This window comes from Motacilla alba, chromosome 3, assembly GCF_015832195.1.
Source record: "Motacilla alba alba isolate MOTALB_02 chromosome 3, Motacilla_alba_V1.0_pri, whole genome shotgun sequence".
Lineage (NCBI taxonomy): Eukaryota > Metazoa > Chordata > Aves > Passeriformes > Motacillidae > Motacilla > Motacilla alba.
The window spans coordinates 93985500-94010535 of NC_052018.1; the positions used below are offsets into that span (position 1 = coordinate 93985500).

Here is a 25036-nt window from a genome sequence, read left to right on the forward strand (position 1 = left end):
TCTCCTCTCCTATCAATCTGAATTTTTCCGCCTGAAAAAAACGTATCTGCAGGAAGCACACAGGTGCAGGAAACCACCCACTCCTTAAGAAAGTTTTACAATGCAGAGGGATAAAACTAAGGTATTGAGTTAAAGAGAGGATTAAAAGAGCATGACATTGACTAGATTTTGGCATAAGTAGGTAAAAATTTAAGGTAATTACAAACAAACAAAAAAAAAAGCAAAAGCATACTGAGAAATGCTTTCAGTAGCTGAGAGTATTTTTGATGACAGGAAATATTAATAAAACCATTACAAAACCAGAAAAAACCTACCTTCTTGCTTGTTTAAAGGTAAATTCATTTGCAGTTTTAGCAGCATAAGGTTTTAAAAACGTTACCCTCAGGCAGAGGCCTACTATTCCTCATCATGAATGAATCAAAGTGTGAAATTCAACAAGAGTTTAGTTTTGTTATAATCCAATACAATCACATTTCCACAGAATTTGATATAGAGACTATCGCTCCAAATGACAGAAAATCATTAACTAAAGAAAATAATTAATACACCACAGATAAATTCCTTCAGGCATCTTGCTGATACTGTATTGTTTTATCCGACTCTATACCACTCATCCAACATAAACAAATTCTCCACACCACCAAATACACTTCAACTTGAGAAGCAGTGTTCTTCCAAAAGTTGCAGAGTATCCACAAAAAGGCTTATGACCAATAGCGTAAAAACAGTGCCCAAATTATTCTTTAAGGAAATATTGCTTGGATCTATAGCAGGGTTTCTTACCCAGTAATATTTCATTTTATTTCCAAAATATTTTGACAAGAAAAAAGCTCCTGAAAACACCTGGCTGTTTCTTCAGTTAGAAAGAACTTAGAAGCAGAAATGTTTGATTTGATTTTACATTTTGAAAGCTGTTTAAAACAGCACAAATGCTCAATGCATCTTTTCTCCTAACGTCAATAGACTGTTAATCTGTCAACAATTTTTTTGAGAAAAGCTTTTATCTTTGAACTTTAAAAAAAAAAAAATCATAGGATTTGAGAGAAATACCCAAACACCTTCAGATAATGGGTCCTGGCAATGTAGCTTTCATCCTTTAAACACATTTTGAATAATTTCAACTGTGTATAGTCAAGCTCAGTAGCACAGCTGTGAAAAAAAATAAATCAATCCAGGAGTACAAGACTTAATACAAGCTGTCTTTAATATAATGAAACCAAGCCCCACAACACAAAGGTGATGGATAGAAAAATTGGCAGAGTCAAAAGAAAGTATCTTTTTTTTATTGGTCATGTTTTTTGCACTTTAGCTCTGTGAAATCACTTACCAGCTTCCAGCCAGACAGGGAATACAGGCAGGAAGAGGCAACACAGAAGAGTCTTAAACAAAACCCTGCAATGTTTCTCTCTGTCTCAGAGAAGAAACAGTGCCTAGAACCACATAAGGAGTAGCTAAAACAACAGCACTCATTTTAAAAACTTATTAAAAGTATTTCCATTTATTTGTATGAAGGAGTTGTGAATGAAAGTCAACATTTTCAGTCAAATACTAAGTTGGGCAAAACATTTTGAAGAAAATGAGAAAATAGTCATGTTATGTTTTTGCTATCTATAATTAACTCTCATTTTCTTTAAAAAGGGTTTTATGCTCTCCCCAGTAATCCATCTGAGAAAAAAATGACAACCTTAACCATTTTAGGTAAAGAGGTATTTATCATAGAAACAAACCTGTACCCTTCCAACACATCTGAAGTGTTAGAATTCGGATTTTATTCTATGAAATACCAAAGCTTCACATACAATTTGCTAGAATAAACACAGATACAGTACTAGAAAAGTGACATGTATATAAACTATATGTCACTAGATAAGTGCCAAGTACACAAACATACAAAGACCAGAAGAAAAAAGCATTCCTTCTAAGAAATCAGTGTTTCATTCATGGAACACTACTTCTAAATTGCAGGATTTCTGCCTTTTCCTAACATAATGCAATGTGAGGCTTGGGGCTACTTCATCAGGTCATATGTAACTTCAGAATTCAACCAATTCAACTCAACCACAATAAGATTTGATGCAATATACACCTTATAAAAGAGTACATTAAATATGAAAGCAAATGTACAATTTTCCTCATTTTAACTACAAAGCTACTACTATCAACTTGGCATGGTATTAGAGAAACCACATGCTTTTCTAATTCTTTTCAAGTATAGTTACAGTTGATGCTATCACAAAACAAAGCAATGAAGACATAAAAAGCCACCATTATAGTTGCAACCTAAAATATATACATGACAAACTACTTAATTACAGATTCCACTAAAAACTTGCCTATCTTAAATGAATTGGACAGTTGAAAGGCTATAAGCCCTAAGTTGTACTGAACATTTTATTTTTTTCCATTTTCTTGCTCAGCCTTTTCAGTTGTCATTGGCTGTTAACTCATTCAACCTGCACATTGGAGTAGTTAAGGATTTTCAAAGTACATGCACGCTAGGATTTTAACTACTCTCTTTCTTGTCCAGTGTTGTGTGATTATTAAAAAAGTGTTTTGACTCAAAGGCAGTACACCTGATAAAAGAAAGACCCATGAGTTTGCTCAAATAAGCAACTCATCCATGAAACACAGGAAGAGCTTCTGGAGAGACTCTTAAGTGCTAGCTGTGGCTACCTCAATTTCAAGTTTACTGCCTGGTCCATAAAGAGCAGCTTTCTTCCTCTGATCCTCAGCTCCCACTGTGCTGTGAACATGATGTGAGCTGTAGCAGGCCCAGGGCCTGCAAGGCCTCCCTGGCATTCAACAGCCTAAGATAGGGAATGCCAAGTCACGATGACTTGACCTTAGAAGCCCCTCTCTTCCGCCTCCAGACCTTTGTTTATCTCTCTGTAAGACTATAGGTCACTTTCCTTTAACCCTTACGAGTGGACAATTTCCAATTCCTCCATACCCTATATAAACCCCTACTTCTGCCCAGTTTGGCAGAAGAGTTGTCCCTGAGACCTTCGCAGAAGATCAATAAAGACATGGCTGCGGAACCTCACATGGCTTTTCTCCTCTGTCACCCTGCGTCTGCCTGTGGCACCTTGCAAGTTAAGAGCTGAAATTACAAATGAACTGATAATCACTAAAGAGCTGATATCACTGAAGCTTGCTAAGGTAGCCTGTGGCTGGGAGCTGCTTGGGAACTTGGACAGGCAGTTCCGTACAGGACTGAGCTATCTGGTTTCTAATGCAGCCTGTCTGGGGATCCCCGTAACCCAAAGAGCAGCGTTAGTGAGGAGGCAGTTTCCTTGGTCCGCAGCAAGCGATACTCACACTCTCAGCCTGTCATTTCTCTTACAAGAAAACACCTAAACAGTTGGGCATGAATCGCTTTCTGAGAGAGGATGAGGGTATATCCAGCCATTATCATAGCTCTTCTCTCTGCCTTCCCCAAACCTGTGATGTCACCCAGGCTTTGCTGGCTGCTACAATTGTGAGCCTTCAACCAAGCTTTTCAAAAAAGCTTAAGCCTTGACTGCATGCAAAAGGCCAACTGTATGTTCACATTCCTTGGATACAAATTACAAACCCTTAGACTAAAGAGAAGATATAATGTGTATCTTTTAGGTAGTGTATCTCTTTTTTTAAACATGTCTCCCTTTCAGGTCCCTGTAAAAGCAGTGATACAGATGTCAGACTCATTGCTGCTAGAAGAAAATTCATTCACCCCACAATTCCGTTCAATAACTTGAGTCTGCAGCGTTCTTTCCTCAGGATATTAATCTTTCTTAAAGCATTCTTCACTGTTACCATCTAATAGCAGTAATTACTTCTTGTTCTGTGTTATCAGATGTCACAGGTATTAAATGACTTTTTTTTGTCATTGAATTTAAGTATCTAAAGACGATTTTCTTTAGGAAGCAATCACTGACAAAAGGAAGCACATGAGCTCTGGTTTATACTTGCAAAGACAGATGCAGCAGATGTGCCCACAAACATAAATAGTCATTAAGGAGGTCAGAAAACTGCATCTGCAGAGCTAACAGCACATCCCCTCTATTTGTGACTCCTGCCTAAACATAGTGACTCAGAAGCCACATTCACATGCCAACCTTCTTCCACAACATCATGCAAATGACATATTTAATAACTGGAAGTAACTGAATTATCAGTCTTTAGTAGATTGGCTTGGATTTTTGTTATAAAGGGAACTACATTACCATCATTATATATGGGATATCATGACTGGAAGACAAAATGGACTCCTAAGGACAATCCAGAAAGCGTAGCAGAAAATAAACATTAGGATTTTTATTATATATATGCATTCACAGTATATCTTCATCAACTGAAATTTAATCACCTTTTTACAATTTAGAGGAAAAGGAAGGTTTTAGGGTAGTTAGGTCATGTATCATCAGTACCATGAAGCTAACCTATCAGTTATAATAGCTCCTATAAAATACCAGAGTGAAATTGCAATAAGCCTAGAAAATGGGCTACAAATCCCAGATATGCTCAAGCAAGCACTGAACCAAAAATAAAAATAGGTAGATAAGAAACCAAGAACTAGATAGCATTCATCTAATTCACGACCACTAACAGCAGAGATCACAGGCCAAGGTTTTAAAGCACCTTATTCAGCTCCAAATGGCAATTATTGGACAGGAACCTCAATTAAAAAACCTTGCTTTTTCCAAATGAATTAAATTTCTAGCAGTTCCTTTCTATTTGCTCCACATATAATAACTCTTACATTTCTCAGAAGCAACTTATGTTGTTTAGGCAGTTTAAATCTGAAAACATTTAATGTTGTCAAATAATAAAGAATATCCATGTTGCAGTATTTATTGTCCTGGCCTATGTTTATTACGCCTGATAAAGGATCTCCCACATCCTCTTACAAACATTTTTCTTATATGAAAGAAATAGACTGGGTTATACTTAATAATTTTAGCATTTAAATTTAAGAAGTCAAATTTCTCTTCTCATCATGCCCTTCTCCAAAGAAAAATTTAAAAAAAAAAAATTAGAAACTTATTTTGGACAAAAGCTGTAGGAAAATCCAAGTATTAGATTGCACAGAAACGCAAAGACAAGTGAATTATTTCCCTCCACTTATAAACATTGCTCCTAGGGCTGTAAAAAGCCCCAAACATCCCATTTGTAGTGCCAGCTTTAGAACAGGCTCAATACAAAGAAATGCACGATCTCTATGGCAGGCACTTTGATAACCTGTTCTAATTTTTTTTGTATATACCCTTTTTGCCTGACCACGCAGGTGTAAACCGAACAAAAGAAAACAGGGACATACTTTTCAAAACAGATTTTTTGGGATAAAAAATGACCCAAATTGTACCACAATGCATCCTGAAAGTTTTTTTATTATCAGAAAAGAAATTGATTTGATTTTCATCACAAAAGTGAAACATGTTTTCATATAGACACAAGATATTTACAGAAAATAGTAACTTATACACAGATACACACACACCTGCACTGAAAACTTTTTCCTTTGCTTAGTTCAAAACAAGTACTGAGAAACAGTATCATACTCTTTCTTCTGCAGCGGGATGTCAGAATATTTAGAAAGAGTAAACATACACTCAGGAAGCAGTGGCACCAAGTCTTTCAGTTCCATTATCCATCCATAATGTCAGGGAACAAGCATAAGAACAATATGCTTTTCTAAAATCCTCTCAGAACAGTGCACATGAGCTTACAAAAACAAAAACACCTACCAGCGCATTCTGGTTTCCTGAAGCCTTTTTTATGTTTCTTGCTGGCATTCCATGAAGATGACTACATCTACTCTGGAAACCTACAAAAAAGTACAAGTACAAGTTTAAGACTATTTTCTCTACCATAGAACCAATAAAATTCACCATTACACACGAACCTATCAATATGAACTCTGTCAAACAAAACCATCTTATTGGCAAACATTTTACTGATGGAAACACAGAGCACAGAATGGGAAAACTAAGAGAAAGAATAAATTGTCATGAAAATTGAAAATTCTGCAGCTATTCTTACTGCCATCCTGGATCTATGCACAGTTGGCAGCACATAGCACAAGCAAAACATAGCAGAACTACAGTAGAAAAGTGATTTCTACACCACTTACAACTTCCTTATCACTAGGAAACATTAAATCTGGCCAATCTGCAGAGAGAAAGTCCTCCAAAGCAATCCAAGCGTCTAGAGAATAATCCTCACAGAAGGAATCAATACATTCAGCGTAGTAGTTTAAAAGTGATTTGACCACTGCTCAGATTTGTATTTGAATGGGAAAGAAGATCCTTGTGGCAAAGGAAGGTACAACAAAATTCTTTGGCAGCAAGCTGAGGCCTGACAACTTCAATCTGTGGACAAGAGTGCGTTCCTAGCTGTAAATACAATCCAACACTGGTAGAGCTTACCGTTGGTTACACTGGATCCACAGTGGTTGGAAGTATTTTAGAAATAAAGAAAAAGGGTATTTTCTAAGTCACAATCTCAATCCATGCTCTAGAAGAACCCTTCCCTCTCCTATACAAACAACATGGCCATAAAGCAAAGCAGATGGTCACATTAGTCTTTCCAGCCTTTAAACTAATGAATTTCTATAGAATTCTATACATTACAGCAGAAGCCAGGAGCAAAATGAAACATCAGGTTTCATATCAAATAATGTTGAAAAATTCTCAATGCAAACATTGAGAGAAATAAAAACAGCAGGCCATCAAAATGAGCCTTCTGACTTTTCTAATAACTGAGTTTGAGTTATTTCTCTCTAATGATATCTTAAAAATTTAACAGTTCAAGGAAACAAACAGGTAACTCCAAGACTTGTCCACATTTTACATATTTAATACAATCCACAGATATCCTTCTACTGTACCCAAGTGATTCTACAGCTTGCATTTGCTTGATTTGCTACTTACCTCTCCTCCCTGAGCGGGACATAAGAGGAAAAGTACCAGTTAAGATACTTTCAAAGACTGGATCAGGCAATTCTCTCTCCAGTTCTGTGGAGTCTTCTTGTTCCCACCATGGAATGACCCCTGTAATTCCACACGCTCCACCAGATTCATTTTCGTGAAACCAATCACTCTGCTCATCATCACCTGTGTGAGGGCAAGGTGCCCAAATCCCCAAAAAAGAGGGAGGAGCAGAGAAGATAAAAATCAGATGTTACCATCAATAAATACTCTGACAGGATTATTATTTCTTTCACTTTATAGCTGTATAACAATTACTCCTATATAGCAGTTTTATTTGGAAAATGTTTCTCAATAGCACGACAAACATTGCCATCAATGAAACATCATAAAATGTAATGCTTTAAAACCAATTTACAATAGTGAAAACAATAATAAACTAGTTAATCCTTTTGGCAATAACTGTGGGGAAATCCATTTAAGTTACTGCACTTTACATATTAACAAAAAAACAAGCCTTAATCTCCTGCAGGGAATTAAAAGGTATAAAACTGAAACTGGTTCTTTGCAGCTGATAATGGTATATAATTAGCTTAATTTCATGATTTGTATGGCTAGTAAAAAGGGAAAACAATCAAGAACAGATGTGACTAAATGAAGTTAATCTGATTAAGTTCATTTAGAAATAAGTTTTGAAAAAGTTGATTTTAAATGAAAACTGACAGCATCACATGATTGAGAATTATACTGCATTATAACACAAAGTTGTTAATTTTTACTGACAATATTTATCTATGTAGAATTTAAATACCTGGATTTAAATTAAGAAATAAGGCAAGACTGAAAATACAAGACTGAAAATTTGATCTTAAAATTAGCTCATAACCACACTGGCAACTAAAAATAAATGTTTACGTTTCTTTTAAAACATGTTCTTTCATACACACCATCTAGTTTCAGAAGAACAGAAAATAGGTTCAAAAGACATGGGAAATTTCCTTTCCTCTACCCAAAACTTAGATTAGGTATGTGCTGTACATGTTATTCTACTTCCAAACCAGGTTTCATTATTTCTGCACATAATTTATTTGTTTGACATTTTCATTTTTATTTGGAAATAAATTAAGCAAGATACAAATGTAAGATTTGTGAGACACAGATTTCAAGAATAAAAATGCATTTGTGCAAAGTTTCATTGTCACTCAATGCCATAGTGGGGAAACACAAATGATGAAAACCAAAGCCAAAATTTAATGAAAAATAAAATCCAACACACTTTCTCCAAATAAACTGTTGCAATGTGAAGAATATTTGAGATCAAGGACAAGTGAAAATGTCTGTAAACATTCAATCAGAACAAGTACTACTAGAAAATATAGAATAATTAACTACTAGAAAATACAGAATAACTAAAGTCCTTCACTGGTTACTTACAGGTGAAATGGGATCTTTACACCTTTAATGATCACTACTAAAAGCAAAATTAGCAGAGGCTACAGAACACGAACTTTTAGATGGAGGAAGGGGAAAACAAAGGTGAGAAGAGATACATAGGTCAAAAAAAGATTTAAATTTCTTTGCATTCCTGAAGCATTTCTGCCTGCTCTCCCTATTCACTCTAATCCTCATTTATAGCTATGACATTTCACAGAGGCATTCACCATCCTCATTTTGTTACAGCCAGGTATGGGCTTTGGAGGAACTCTAAGAACACTTAATAGGGACACTGGTGGTGGTGGAAGGACAACCATACCTTTTAATTAGATTGGTCTGTGGTTCAGAGCTAAGGCTGAAATCCTTTGTTTCAGTTTTCCAAACCTTTATGTTTGGAACCACTTTCCAAACTTTTGTTTGTTAAACTTCGTCTCTATATTTTGTCATGAGAGCTCCAGATGCCTTCACTAACAAGAAATACTGTCAGGAGTTCAAAAGTTGTCTTCTTACACATAATTCATCCATGGAGGTAAACACAGAATTCTGAAATGGGGGTTCCATGATGAGTTCAGGGACAGAGGCTGTAAGAGGCAGGCAGTGCAGTCTTGGAAGAAAGCTACAATTTCAGACTGGGTTGGTGGAATGTGCAATAGGGCAAAGAGCAGTTATGGAAGGAAACTGATATCTTGCTATATACCGAATAGCAGTTCTTGGGGAAAAAAATATCAAATTACTTTTCCTTTTTGTGCAACAGGAATATTAGTATGTCAAGCAATCTTCTGTTAAGATAGCTTAATTTTTATGCCATTATACACTTCCCTAAGCACTTCTGTTGCTTACAGCCAAAGGCGGACTTCAGATCTGAACCTCTTAGTCTTTTTCCACATGACAGCAGCATCCAGATATACTTGGTTTTTAGCTTCCTTGTCTGTGAAATTAAACAACTCTGAATCCTCTGAATATTTTAAATCATATTATCACCTTGAGGCAAATATAAGCCTATTACTACTATTCTTAACCAGGCGACACCACTTACAGGTATTTTGCTTACCAGTTGCTCCACCTTGAAGCAAGGAGACCTCTTCCCTTCAGAGCCAGGGAAGACCACTGCATTTAATTAATTCTCTACCTCATACATGTAGGCAATAAAACACAGAGGCCTCCCCACTCAAAAGTTTGGTAACCAAACACTCAGATTTTATCCTACTTTAATTTGCAGCTCTCAAAGGCAGCACAGTTTTCATAGCAAATGTGATCTTAGGAATACTAAAAGCTGAAAACAATATTGTTGACTTCCACAGATTCACTACATTGTCCTTTCATCCTAGGATGCTGATTCAGCACAGTACTACAGCAAATTATGATGTTTTTCCAAGGTACAGGAAAGGTAGCAAAACCACCAGATCTCCAAAAATAGAGCCCATGCACCCTCCTAAACACATTTTTAAAATACATCAAACTTGTTTATGTGTAAGGTTAATGCTTGAAGGAATTACTTCAAAGTAATTTACATTGAATTATAACTGCGCTGATCAGTACAATAAAGTCAATTTGAGGCTCAGAAATGTCAACTTAAATCCTAAAATTTCCAGGCCAGTTTCTGGCTTAATACATTTTTTTAGTTATTTTTAGGCCATTCCCTCCCTCGAATAACTGTTTACCTAAATTTCACTCCATATTAGTACGTCTACATATTTATCCAACTACTGCTCCCATGTTAAATTCCTTGCCTTCTTCTTTAAAAAGTCTAGAATTTTTTTTTATTTGAGCTTGTGGTGGTTCTTCTATGGACAAAGACACCTTCTGCATCACCATCACTTTCATGTTCAGAAAAGCTATATCTGAATCTTACTTTATCTAAAGCAGTGCAGTTTTACAACAAACTTTCCACCACACACTAAGAGAGAGTTTTACCTCCCTTTCTTTCTTATTACTAAATGGCCAGATCAGGCTCACCAGCAGCCAATATAAGTGCTTGCCTAGAACAATCACAACATACTTGAGAGGTTAGTGTGAGAAGTTTGGCATCAGTGTCCTACAAACACCACGTATACTGCACTGCTCCGTAATCCACCAATCCGCACACAGAGAACAAGAGCACAGGGTCTGTGAATACCCCAGGATTTCAGTTTCGTTTCCAGGACCAGTGTATCTCTTTCTAGGTAAAAAAAAACCCACTGCTAACAGCTGTAATAATCATTTGGAATTAACAGGATATTCACTGTAACACATCCCAGAAGTTTCAGGAAAGCAGAAGTTGAAGTTACCCCTTCCCAGAGGATCACTCCATCTTGCTCTTTGTGCTTCACAGAGCTACCTTGACAAAAGATATACATATAAAAGATACACTATATAAATATTTAGGATTTCAACTATTAGGTCATATGCAACAACTTCATCTTATTTCTTTTCCATCTGCGAAGACTATAAACTTATTTGCCACAGCAGTTCAAACCTGGTGTGATTTCACTTTGCATTGCACACTCCAATTCTTTTCTATATGGAGAAACACACGCTGTCACGTGCAGCTACTGACATGCTGTACAAGGTCCAAATTCGTTCCTCACTAGAATTCTTCTACTGAATCAGTACTGGGTCATCTTCATATAGGACACAGTAATGAATATATGTTTAATGGTAAAATAATGAACAGCTATCTTTAAACGCTTAGCCACATTCACAGTGGAACTCTGACATTTTCTGACCTTCTCCAATTTTAACTGTTTAACACTTTATTAACATACTATTCCTTCCTACTTGCTTATATCTTAAAGGACATTTCAAGTGCTGCATGCCATGACTTAAGAAGTCTTAAGTCAACTTGGAATTTCCCCAAGTGTACAAGTATAGATAAACCAGGAATATACAGTATGTTTTCTTTGCTATACCCAAGCAATAAAGCTCATTAAAGAAAATCCTTGCAATTTAACTATTTCTTCGCACAAAACAGGTTATCATCCCCTAGTGTCTAATAACAATAGTTTTGTTAACATTGTGTTGAAATCTTAACTTGTAAAGTACCTTTGACCTGTGCAGTGCCTTGAAACTGCAGGAGATCCTGCTAGTTGAGCCTATCACAGAGTTGCTATTTTATGCTGCAATGCAAAACTAGACATTTTGGTTCAAGATTTTTGTAAAATTTTCCTACACCAGGCATACCACTGTTTATTGTTAAAGTTTTTAATAATTGCAAAACAGCCAAGAAAATACAACCTGGAACAAAAGGAAAAAAGGAAGAAAAAAAAAGGGAAGTCATGAGGATTTCTCATACATAAGCTTCAGCTGCTGTTCAGGTGTTTCAATTACTTTGTTGGCAGATTTTTCTACCTCCATACTTGAGAGCTTGATAGAATCACAGTATTTTTCCTATCTATTAAATCTTACCCCTAAAATGCCCATTTTGAAAACCTCTGCACAAAATACAACCCATAAAAAGTCACTTGAGGATTGTTAATAGTTCAGCAGCTACTTTCTTCCCTGACAGTACTATCACAAAACATTTTCCATTATCTTTAAGCTTTTGCTGACTAACTCTTCAGGGTTTGCAATGTTTCACAGAATAAAAACATTTGCCACATTGGGCCTGCCAAAACTGAGCATCAATTACTTCTGCCAGAAGGAATTACCACAGTGGACAGAGCACAACAAGAGAGCTGCTTGTGTCCTCTCACATGACCTAATCTAAGCACTTGGGTAACTTGGAAAAGGAGGGCAAACAAGGCTGGGCAAACAAGATGAGGACTCCATGGGAACCAAACAAATCAAACAAAACTGTAAGACTGGAACAGAGAAAGGAAAAGAATACAGAAGTCTTAAAAAATGTTAGATGGTACAGCACATATTTGGAGTTGAAGAGAGGATTTTCAAGTCTTAACAATTTTATCATAGCAACTGATGAGAATTAAAATGTATTTAGAACTATCCCAATTAAAGCTACATCTGGTTTTCCTTAATAAAATTATAAAAATTGGAACTCTTCTGAGATTCTGTCCACAGAAGATTAGGTACTGTAACAAAATTGATTTCCATATAGTTTCTGAAAAAATTTGGAAAATATTAAAGGTCAAAAGATCAGGCACCCCAAAGGTCATAACTAAATACTCAACTATTTATTTAACTGGACAAATGCACCAAGAAATTGCTGCTTTAGTCACCTTCCTAGAATGTGTGTCCCAAACAATGAATTTGGGAATTAATTAAAGTTTTATAGATATTATTTGTCTGCAATAAATGAGATGCGGCTCTTGATCTCAGAAACACAAAACAAACAAATGTTGCCCAGAAGAAAAGGAACCTCTTGTCCTTTGCTACCCAAACTTCTAAGTGATGGCAGGCACATCATTTAAACCAAGTATTTCACCAGGCAACATTAATCAATCTCTGTTTCTCCACTTGACTTAGCAGAAACCTGAAGTCAAGCACAGAAAATTTGAACTACAAATGAGGTCAAGATGCTGATGCTCTGAACACAGATATAGATATTTAGAGATGTTAAAGATTAGATATAGATTAGATACATAGATATCCTGAAGGAGGGACACTGGTTGGACAGAAATTAGAGTCTAGCTTTAAAAGTATAAAATAAAACCAGCAATTTCTTCCCTTAATACATTTTCATCCTGTCCTCTTCTAGCTTTATTTATCACCCCTATGCTTTTCCTTTGCTTCTATCATATTGACTTTCTCCTTCCTTCATTCTTGTCAATTTTGTGTGTCCCAGTTCAGCTACAAATTAACTCACAGAGATAAAATAACCTCACCTCAATTAAGGAGAGTACAAATTACTAGTATTTACTATTGGGGGGAATAAGCATTATTAGAAAATCAATAATTTTGGTTTTGAAGTAGGATCTCTGATAGTACTTTCACAGAAAAGTCTCACAAAACCAAAGCTATAATGCAGATTTAAAAGTGTCTGAGTTCCACGGTGAAGCTAACAGTCTTCTGATCACACTCACAAAATTATTAGTTCAAAGGAGAGATTGAAAAAATAATGCCTTGTCATGACAATATCCTTTTCAGGTTTATTTATTGTTTTTCTTCTTGTTTGTGTTTCAGAATACATTTTCAGGTCTAATGCTTTCTGCTTGAAAATTGAAAACTGAAACAAGATTCAAATATTAGACAAAACTAAGAACTACAACTTTAAAGAACCAACGCTAAAAAAGGTAACACCATACCACTGAAAAAACACAGCTGGTCACTGATCCCTCCTGTTTTCTCTTCCCACAAAATATATAAGAAAACCAGAAAGCAATGTTTTCAGTCATATTATTCAAAGATTTAAATAATATGGTTCAGAATTTAAGGATAAAAATATTTATACAAATATATCAGAAAGGTACTGGAAAACATATGCAACTAGGAAGTGTGATAGATCATCTTACATATAAATGTAGAGAACAAATGCTTTAAAAATTCCAAGTCAGAAGAGAAATTCAAATAGGGAAGTAAAAGCAAATCTGTTTGACTCACCTCATACTTAAAGACTTAATGCATTGTAGCACTGAACATAATCTAAATCAATCTAAATTTTCTAAGAGAACCTAAACTCTTAAAAAAACATGAGTTAGCACAATCCAAATCAGATACCCAGGCTGGGAGGTACAGTTTGTGTAGCACAAGTTACCATTGAACAAGGAAGGTAACACTTCTGTTTTAAGTAGGAAAAATCCTCTCCCTACTGAAGATAAGCCCAACCCCCACAAAACCAAATGGAATTAGAAATTTTAAAAAAAGAAAAAAAAAATCCAAATGTTCCTTTAACCTAGTTTTGTGGAATAGGTCGGGATTTAATTTCTTGCACACATTCAAATAGTCTTTGGCAAACTGTGTAAGAAAATACCGTCTGTTACCACTAACTTAAAATTTCCAACAGAAAAGCATGTCTTAAATACTTGAGAGACTATTTCTTGTCTCATTTTTGTATCTGTCAAAGATAGTGAGTTTCTACTCCATCATAGCATAATATAGGTAAATATGTTGCAATAAAGACTAAAGCTGATAAAAATACCAAGCTTTTACTTCAATCCTCAATAGTTTTATCACAGAAAAACATGTGAAAACATTACATGTACTAAAAGAAAAGTTTCAATCTTCACTGCATTTCAGATTAAAGAATTTTTTTTCAGAGGGAAGATGTTAAACAGCTCAAATCTCAGTATTAGACTGCAGAAAAAGTAGTTTGTTTGAAATTACTTTGAAATTAATTTTCAAACAAACTAGTGAATGAAAAAGAACTATTAAAAACCCTATCAGTTTGGAGGAAAAGAAAGAAAAAAGCCATCTCAAGAATAGCATGAGAAGCAGTCCTGTCAGAAAATTGGAGGAACTAAGCAATTAATATAGATGATTTTTAGGAGATGCTCAAGTTTTTAGTAACTTTATCATATTACAGAGGCTGTTTCTCAACATAGCTTTTGACTAAGTCATGTAGTCAAGACATCCTCTGTTAACATTAAAATAAAAAAACCCAGAAAGCAAGCTATACTTCCACTCAGTAAAACAGTAGTAGAAACTGAAATACAATAATTAACCTATGAAATAACTTGTAATGCTCACAGAATTTCAACTGATGTGGTTTGAGGGGTAGAGAAGGGAAAGATTGTTTCAATACCTTGTCTTCCCTCATCATTGGTAAACAAACCAGCATCACTGCTGCTCAGACTGCTGGATTCACTGTAATAAGAGAAAGAGAGAAACAGATCAAAAGAACAATTGATCTTTCAGTCGTAAAATTTTAAGGAGACAAGGCTGGGCTCAGATTGAACTTAAGCCCAACAGAGATCAGAGAGAAAATAGGATGATTTTTTTTAATCAAACTGCAAATATCCCAGTTCCATTAACTACAAAGTGTATTTATTATTTTTGGCACATAAAACCATGGGAATCTAATGGTATCCTGACAGTAAGCCAGATGTGACTGCAACGAGGTGCTGATACAATTGATGCATTTTATTATCTCCTTCCATCAAATGCTCACTGTTCCCTTCTTACACTGTGCAATTCAGCTTGATCCTGGAACACCACTGCTCAATAAAATAGGGAAAGTCTCAATCAAAAGCAGCCTAAGCCTTCCTTCAGCACATGAAATATAAGAGTCTGAAAATCGAATTACCTTTTGGAACATCATTTGCAAATATGCTGGAAAAGATACTCCTTAAGATTTCATGACGTACTACTCGGGGAGAACAGAAAAAGTTTATAACAAAGGTAGTCAATTAAATCAAAATAAAGGTCACCCTGAAGAAAATAAGTATGATTCAGGATCACAACATCAACAACAAAAAAAACAAGGCACAGTTTACTTTGCTATGACTTCCAGCATGGCCTTAAAATTAGAATGTGTGTATACAACATGCACACACATCTCTAAATTTAAAAGACATGAGTAGGTATTTAGTTCTTTGCTGTATGCACATTGTTACATACAATAATCCATGTGTCCCTAAATAGTAAATCACACTGGTCTTTTAGTAACACAGATAGCACTTCATTGAGTTTCACATGAAAGGATTTTTCTGTAAACCGTTTATTTAACTTTTTATCACAAGAGTAGCTATGTTATGGTGGTAATATTCCCACCTAAATTTTTATCACATTTTACTTAGTTTGAGATGTAGAGCAACTTAAAAAAAACCCCAAACGCTTCAGTTCAGCACAAAAATTCAAGTACATTTTATAAATACTATGGCTATGCTTGATGTGCCCCTACAAGTCAATCACAAGAACTTTATGTCTATTTACCTTTGTATACTCATTCATCTTACAATTTGCATGCTGTCCTAAACTTGAAATCAACTGTTTCCAATTAGTTTAATTTTTTAATACTAAATTATTTTTATATCAAATAACTAGTACATTTGAGGAAATTATTTCCTTTTAAATTCTAATTTCTTACAAAAGCAAGTCTCTGTTTTTTAAATTATATTAATTATTCATATGAACATATGAACTATATAAAATTCATCTAATTCATATTTAATTATAAGCATATATATTTGTTTTTAGTATCTTCCTTTGGGAGGCATCCCAACAGGATTTGAAACACAATATGGTAACAAAGCAGTCAGGGTTTTTTAAAACACATATATATCTATCTATACATACATAGCTCTGTATCTGAAGATAAAGTTGCCTTAATCTTTGCTGTGGCTTATCCAAACTCTTGATGCATAAGCAACACTCACACTGTATCTTATACATAATAGAATCAGAACAGACTTAGCACTTGCACAATTGCCCTAAGCAGAAGTAAGGTGATATTTATGCAAGGAGAATGGAACCATCTTTTTTGAGGGACACCAAGACTTGAACTTTCTAATATTGCAAGTCCTAGTAAATCCCTTTTAGCAAACATCCCAGCCTCACTTTAATTATAACACAGATGGCTTTACTGTCCGTAGATTTCATTGTGCACAATTTTACAACATCCATTTCAAAGGAAACAACATCCCTTCTTCATAGAGTCTTCTTGTGGACTTATTGTTTAATTTCATGTTTTAAAATAAAGTCAGGAAATCTTCCAACCCTGGTATTTCAGCCCAATTCCCAACCAAAATTTCCAGTTTTGAGAACAGTCTATTTCTGAAAAAATTCTTAAAAATTAGGAATTCAAACTAACACTGGCATATCCATGGCAGCCACAGTGTTCACTCTCCTCAGACCACAGTCTCACTGGGCAGGGATTACAGTTGAGATAATTGCTACATGGCAGTCATTTCACTGAATAAATTCAAAACCTCTGGAATTAATACACTAATAGCTAAGTACATGAACCTACTATGATGGAATATATTTCCAGTTTTAATATAATTTTGCAGAGTATACTGCTTATTCCTTTGTTTTGTAATGAGAATTCCACTCCCAGTAAGACTTCAATGAAAACGGAAAAACCCACAGACTCCTTTTAGTCCTAGAAAATAGTGTGTGCAAGCAAAAATTTGGAAGAACAGCTAAGCTATCCAAAAAGCTTTCACACCCTTATTTCTATATTTCTGGAAACAAAGAAGAAATACTTATCATTTGCAGTTCCTATGACTAATGAGCTGTCTGGTGCCTTGGTTATATATGAGACATGGGAGCTTTGTGCAGTCCCCAGGACCTGACCAGCTCCTGTTTTCCCCCTAGCCACAGTGGGTGGTGCCTCCGAGCTTCACTGCTGCTTCTTTTTCAAAACAGGTAATTGAGATTTCACCTCTCTTCAGTCACTTCAAACACAAACAAGTGCCAAAGCCTGTGGGAATTAAATAGCACCCAGAACACCACACACTGCTGAATTTGGCTGAAACTGACCAAAAGTTGTACATTGAGGATAAGGATGGATAAGCTCTGATCACAAAAATCTAATTTCCAGTGCTTAAAACAATCCTCACAGGAATTAATCTTTGGGATCATTTAGATGCTGAGTTTGAAGTTGCTGAAGAACTCTTCAAGAGTTTGAAGACTCCAACTTCAGAATCATGCATTTAAAATCTGGTTATTGGTGTTTGGTGTTTGAACACTCACATACAGAGATAAAAGACTACCAAAGAAGTGTCATTTAACATTTTTAATGTGCACGTCCAAAACACGTTATTTTCAAATAATGTCACATATACACTGAAAACTTCTGACTGGTTTTAGAGCCAAGCAATTTACCTCTCATTAAAAATTATCAGCTTTGTTTCGTTTCTACAAAACAAACTTCTAAAAACTAGTCCTATTTTTAAGAATTACTGAACAATTGCACTGAATACTACTGCACACATTATTGCACACAAAACAAAAGCAACTTTGTATACTTTTTATTCTTCCTCTTCCAGCAACTGCTGCTGAAGTGCAAGTGTTATCCAAGATGCTTTGTTAGCTCTTTGTATCTTGTACAATCGCATTTCCCCTTTTAAAATCTAAGCTTTCATTTTCAGAACAGACTTTTCTTAAAGAGTTTGCTGGTTCTTTCAAATTCTTCTAGCTAAATGATCTCTAATAAAGGCACCATTGCATCTAAGTAAAGTTAGATTAAAACAAGTTAAAATTATGCACGTACAAAATATTCTGATACTGTATCACCTGAGAGCATTAGATATGGCAGATTTCTAATCACACTATGAAATGCAAGTTTTCTAATTCAGTGATTTCAAAACTTTCTGGTACAGCTGACCATTGAAAGAAATTCAATAGAATGACAGACCATCTCAATTATGTGCATGAGCAGAAAACCCTATGAAGATGAGAATGGTTTTAAAGACTATTTACTGGGGCCATATACAAGCACTTGGAATATGACTTGAGCAAAAGCAGCATTTGGGGTAAAAAAACATCAAGCATTTTGAAGAGGAAGATCAACTTTTAAAACAATAATGTTTCTTTTGAGAAGGAAGATTCAGACTGACCTGATTAGTGGTTCTGGGAGTCTACAAGAGAATATCCTTATTGATCACTCTTCTCTCCACTCAAAAATTAGCTACAGAACTTTTGAGTTGAAGAATTGTTACCCTTGTAGCACAACAGAAAGTCTTTCATATATAAGACATCCGTAAATAAAAAATGCAACAAGACTATGGAGATATGCAATGGTTCCTAGTGTGAGAGAAATTTTTAAACATCTATCCCAGACTTGAAGGAACAGACTCCAAGTATTGTCAAAGAAAAGACTAATTTTCTAAAGGCTTCCTGACAACAGACTCCTAACTTGCATGTCAAAGGGAGATGTCTACACTGACCGCCATGAAGGATGAGTTCTGCTCTAGTAATTAACATGTAAGGAAAAATGTTTAAGGTTTGGGATTTATTCAGCTCTTCCAGCTACTTCTTGTTCACAGGTGAGGGACAGAGCTAGTACATAACGAAAAGACTTAGGACTTTTCTGACCATAACTGGAGTTAGGCACTTACCAATGCTGTTATTATTAGAGTAACCAATCTGACTGCTCTGGTCAAAATCACTCTCTGCACCTCAATTCTACCTGTCCAGTAAGAAAAAGGCTCAACAGTTTATAGATAAATCCTACAAACAAAACCAGGGATATCCGTGCCATCAAGGAACTGATCAAAATTATATCTTTCAAGATGTGTCTATCTTGCTGACACTTCTGCATTCAGAATCTGGCATGTGGAATAAACAAAACCAGCCTTACCAGGCCCTGCAATAAACATCCTCTGTGTACAGTGGAAAAATGACTTACACCTTACTGTGTTGTCAAAATAGTACTTTGGAAACAATTACCACTGTAGAATGACTGTTGTCTGAAATGGATGGATGAGGTGTACTGCCAAAGGGTCATCATTCCTTCATTTTTCTAATGGTAAGCTCAGGTGTTTCTGAACTGTAAATTGGTTTTTGCATTTCGTAAATGATGTATATCCTTGGCAACTTGCAGACTTTTTATGCCCATGACACACCAGAACATACTGTCTAAATGGTGACTCTAAACACTGACAACCCTTCTGACAGAGATAACAATCAAAGCACCAATGTCTAGAAATTGGAAAACCACTAAATTCTTATCTGACAACTGTTACCAGTCGAAATATCCAGAAAAACCTGTGTCATTCATATGTGTATTTTGTTATTCTTGATCTTTAAACAATTATAACATTATTTCACTAAACAGTTTTCTTGGTTATTCCTCTGCTACATCACTCTCTATTTTATGATGAATTCCTTAACCTGAACAACTAACACATAAAAATAGTAGATGTAAAAAAAATAAGAGTAACTTGTTAAAACAGATACTAATGATGCTAGAATTTAAACTCTGGAATCAAGAAAAAAAATCTAAAGATTCTCAATACAAGCAACAGTAATAAATGCAAACAAATATTATCCAAGGTTTCTGTAAAAAGAAAAAGGAAGAATAACCTGTCACTCATGTTCTCATCTGAGCCTTTTTGCTCCTCATATTCCATTTTGTCCTTATTTGGTTGATTCACTTCTTCATTTTCTATAACTACTCCTTCATCCAAGATTTCTGGACCTTGTCGAGCTGCAGATACTTTTCTTTTTTTCACTTTGCTCTTGGAAAACTCCTGGTGCTGGTATGATTTATTGTTATTGTCCATTTCTTGATCTCTGCTGTTATCGTGCTGTTGAGTTTTTGTCAGTGCATTAGAGACTTCTGATGGCAGATCTATTGCCATGCGTTTTACCTTTCTCCTCCTGCGCAAAGTTCTGTTTCCCAAACTGTCCACAGCCAAATCTGGTTCATGCCACAGAGGTCTTTTCCCCCTGATGTTATTTAAGTTTGAGGAAGGCCTACGTTTAGCAACCAACAGCTGGTCATCAGAATCACTGTGGTCTTTCTTGGTAGCATGATTGTCCCTGTAGTCTTTGTTTGATTCCTCCAAACTGGAATCGGAGCCTTCACTTAGGCAGTGACCAGTCTCCCAGGGGTGATGGGTGGTAAATGAACGTCTTTTCCGTCCCCTCCTTTTCCTTGCCTGTCTCTTTAGAAGACAAGACACGCTCCGAGAATGATCTCCAGTATCAGCAAAACCTCCTCTGGCTTGCTCTGAACTTTCTTCCAGTGCCGACACCAGATCATGAACCAGCTCCTCCATAGTCCTACTGAAATGCCTATAGATTTCAAAGGAAAAAAACCACACAAGAAAACAGCAAATGAATTAAAAAAGTGCTAAGCATAAACTACAACAACTTCATAGGGCAAAATCATTTTAGACACCTTAGGCAAGGTAAAGTAATCTTTATAGGATGGCCATTGACTCCTTCTGCCAAGAGACAAAACCTTGCCAACCAGTCCTACAGAAGCATACCAGCATAAGTTCCTTTTAAAAGATATCTTCCCAAACATCTGTCTTGGAAAGAAGAGGCAGCCAGGGAGTTCCTCCATTGGTTTGTGGCCTCACTGTTGTTGTTTGGTTTTAATTAATTTCATCACGCTTATATGACTGTCAGGAAGTCCACATGGCAAGAGCATCAACAGTGAGCATTCACTCTAACTGCAGGTAAGGAGCACATTTTAAATTTAAGAATGGGAAATGGAATATATGATATTCTCCTTGATGTATATTAATGAGTTCTGCTTAAGACTTTCATTATGATAAAATATTTTTAAGGACGATTATCTCTTAATGCTGGCTAAATGCTAAAATGAAGTTAAGACAGCAATTCTTGGATAATATGACTTTTTTCCTACTAGCAAATAATAGTCTTTGAAATAGTCTTTCCCAATGGCTGACCTCTGTTTGATTTTTTAAAAATAACAATTCAATGAAGTTATATTGGGTTGAGAGAATACCCAACTACAGATAATTCTAGAGTATTGAATGCAAGGTTTCCTATCACATGTAGGCACTTGCATCCATTGAATCCCATGCTTGCATAAGGAAAAAAATTCTAAACACACAGTGTCAAATTAACTCCTTAATGTTTTGCTTCTTCCTCTTCAAATTTCACTAGCATTTAGCATGTCTTTGCCTCAGTATGCCTCAGTAACTTCACCATGCATTACATGAATGTAATTACAAAAACATTAAATGATTGCTGCTGAACTCTAATCCTTCTCTGAAGGCTTAGAACCTTCTCCATATACACAGCAATCAGACTCTCATGTCAAAATATGAGAAGACCCCTTTCCTCGAGGTAAAGCAAAGAATAATTTTCATGCTTGCTACTACATTGCACAAACTGATATATATGGAAGACATTGTACATTCAGTAAATTATGCAGAGGACATTCAACAGCAAGACTCTCAACTTGTTTTACAATATAAATGGCTGGAGGAACCTATAATAACAAGTTTTTCACACATACTCAGTGGTGCTGTGGAGAAAACCTAGACAGATCACAGACAGCTTCCCTCTGCCACTTAGCACAAACTCCAACATCAAAGGTACTAACATCAAAGGTGATGGCTGAATGAGCAGTGTTAAATATTAGTGGAAGAAATGAAGAACATGTTTAAGAAGAAATCCAAATGCTCATGAAATATCTTACCTAAAGAAGTTACATATTCTCCTTTTAAACCATTTTCAGAAATACTTACTTTAAACATTTCAATTGCAGGAACAATAAAAATACAGAAAGTGGTAGAAATATAAGTTTATTTTGGATTCTTGAAACTGCTGTATCACTTGCATCATTTCCCATACCTCTTTTCCTGTCCTGATGTAACCTCTAGTCATATTACTCCCTCTTAATGTTTTCTTTGGCTCTTAGTACAGCAGAATTATATCATCTTGTAAATGGTGAGACAGCTCTGGAAAAGTGCAACATTTTCTCCTTAATCCATTTGGTTCACAACATGCTTAAACAGATCCACTACCCCATGTTTCTCCATGGCTGTAGCTGCAGTGGGAGGGCACTCACCCCTTTAGCCCTCTTGTTAAATCCCCATGAGGACAGGAAATCCCCAGAGGCGCACGTATCACAAATTACATGCCCTAGAGATGTAAGGGGCTTTTCTGCAGTCATTTTACAGAAGCCATAACACTTCAACAGACAAATGGCAGCACATTTGGGTTAATTTGAGACACCAATTCCCTCAAACACCTGCCCAGCCCTTCCTGCTACACACTTTTGCATCTATGGCAAACTGACAGAAGTGGAGGTGCACTAAAACATGAGCTTATAGTCTTAAACTCAGATTTAACTCTCCAAATGAACAGATTTCTGCTAACCTGCCAGAATATGAACTAGCTTATATAAATCTCTTGCAGCCCATTCTCTTAGTGATCTTGCAGCACAAAGCAAAAAGGAAAGAGAAGACAGGGACACTAATGCCTTGCACCGTAATTTATGATTAATTGCTTCAATTCAGTATCCCTAATCTGTATGGATAACTATGTCACTAAAATCAATGCAGCTCCTACAGTGGACGTACCAATTTACTCCTGTTAATGGCACGAGTATGGTGGTAAAATTGCCTTAGTTCCAAAATACTTCAAGATTAAAAACAATATATCCAGCTCTGAGTTCTATATCTGAATGAAACTTGCCCTGAATTCCTCCCAAAATACTGCAACACAGATGGTTCCAGATCAAAAGACGAAACTCAAGAAAAGTGAACATCCTCAAGTGTTTTGAAGTAAAGGGATAAAAAGATTCTTAAATGACCGGAGTAGTAAAACGACTTAACTTCCATCAGACTTTGACTTTGAATATTATGCATTCTGGCAATTAATCTTTTCTACTAATTTTCTACTGAATATCAAGTATCTTCATTGAAACTCCTGAATGAAGATTTGTACAGAGCAGTGACCTTATTTGCCCTAAAAACTGCAGCCATGGCCCAATGTATAATATAACTTTATCATAACTGCATCATCTCCTACACAGATCAGACAAATTAATATTTTAATTATTTCAACATGCTTCCTTAGGGTGATTACGATAATTACTAGATCGATTTGGGACAGTGCAAGCTTCTTTGCAATAGATTGAGAATGCAAACACAAACCACTTCAGCTTTCTATTCACATTCCACTTTCAACATGCCAGTGGTCCACATTAAAACTCCTTTTCCTAAAAACCCAAAAAATCTTTTTTACTTAATTTTATTGGTGCTCCTGCTATAATTGAAGGAAAAAAACCCCAAACAAATGTAGTTGCAGCCAGATAGATTTTAGAGTAACTGTTCTATCTCCAAAAATTCAGGAGCTCGTTTCTATTATAGCATTATTTATCAGACAAACTCAGTTTTGAAACTTTCTCTATTGTTCACAACCAGCTGTCAAGCCTATGAAGCAATTTTAATCACTGCTGCAGATGGGACTGTAACAAAAATATTTGCATTTGAAAAAAGTTGAAAAATAACTACAAGAAGTATTGAGGACATTACCAGTGAATATCAGCAGTGTTCAGTAAGATAAGAAATTTCAAAGGTTATAACAACGAATGTAGAACAATATATTGAGGTACATAAAATATTAAGATGAGCACGACTCACATAAGGCTATAAAAATGCTGTTACAGCAAGAGCCCACAGCTAGCAATAAACTGTAATGTCCTCACTAGGAGAGGATCCTACTTTACTACAAGAAAATCTAGTTTGTCTACACTGACCTTTACATTTATCTGAAGCAATTTTAATGTAGTTCACCAAAGACTGACCCCTTTCCTCTGTAACCCTTGCCAGAACAGACCATGTAAGTCCTGCTTGCAGGGAACAGCATAACTGCTTTCACCTGCTCCAAAACAGATCACATAGCTTCTGTTCAGTATAAATACTTAAACTGAAAATCCTAATGGAAATAATGGGCACTCACTTCTTCAGTGAAAATTAAGAATCATTTGTGTTCACCTCACACCTAAAGCACATAACAATGGAGAGCTCTGATTGCTCACAAAATATTTAACAAACACACACTAATGGAAAAGTTAATTTAGTTGCACCACTCTTAAGAGGCATTACATCTTGCCAAACCAACAGATGCATTTACATTTACTTTCTAGTTCTATACCTTTTCTGTTAAACATGACTGGGGCTTCTTGCAGCTAAATTCATGCTGCATCTGTGCTTCATCAATTCCAAAAAGAACCATGAGTTTTGCTTCCTTCACAAACCACCTTGATCACAAGCTAAAAGCACAAGAGAAATCAAATAGTTCCTTCAACCTCGGGATTAAAAAACCTGACTTCCAATAATCTTTTCCCACACAGATTTTCTGATGTCTCAGCTGTACCCACAGAGTACCTTTATCTTCAGATAGGTACTAATTTGAATCCCATTTCTCCACCTCAGAAGTTATTTCAA

The 25036-nt window shown here is 35.7% G+C and overlaps 1 protein-coding gene across 1 annotated transcript in view; it reads right to left on the reverse strand.

Moving 5' to 3' along the window:
* The window catches only part of GPATCH2 (G-patch domain containing 2), a 127446-nt gene that overhangs the window by 98038 nt on the left and 4372 nt on the right, over positions 1–25036 (reverse strand). Inside the window, exons 2-5 of the mRNA XM_038130426.1 lie at positions 20184–20897; positions 14959–15020; positions 6912–7094; positions 5727–5806 (exon numbers count right to left, since the gene is read on the reverse strand). Of these exons, the coding sequence (XP_037986354.1) occupies positions 5727–5806; positions 6912–7094; positions 14959–15020; positions 20184–20897 (1039 nt within the window). The remainder of the gene's footprint in view (positions 1–5726; positions 5807–6911; positions 7095–14958; positions 15021–20183; positions 20898–25036) is intronic.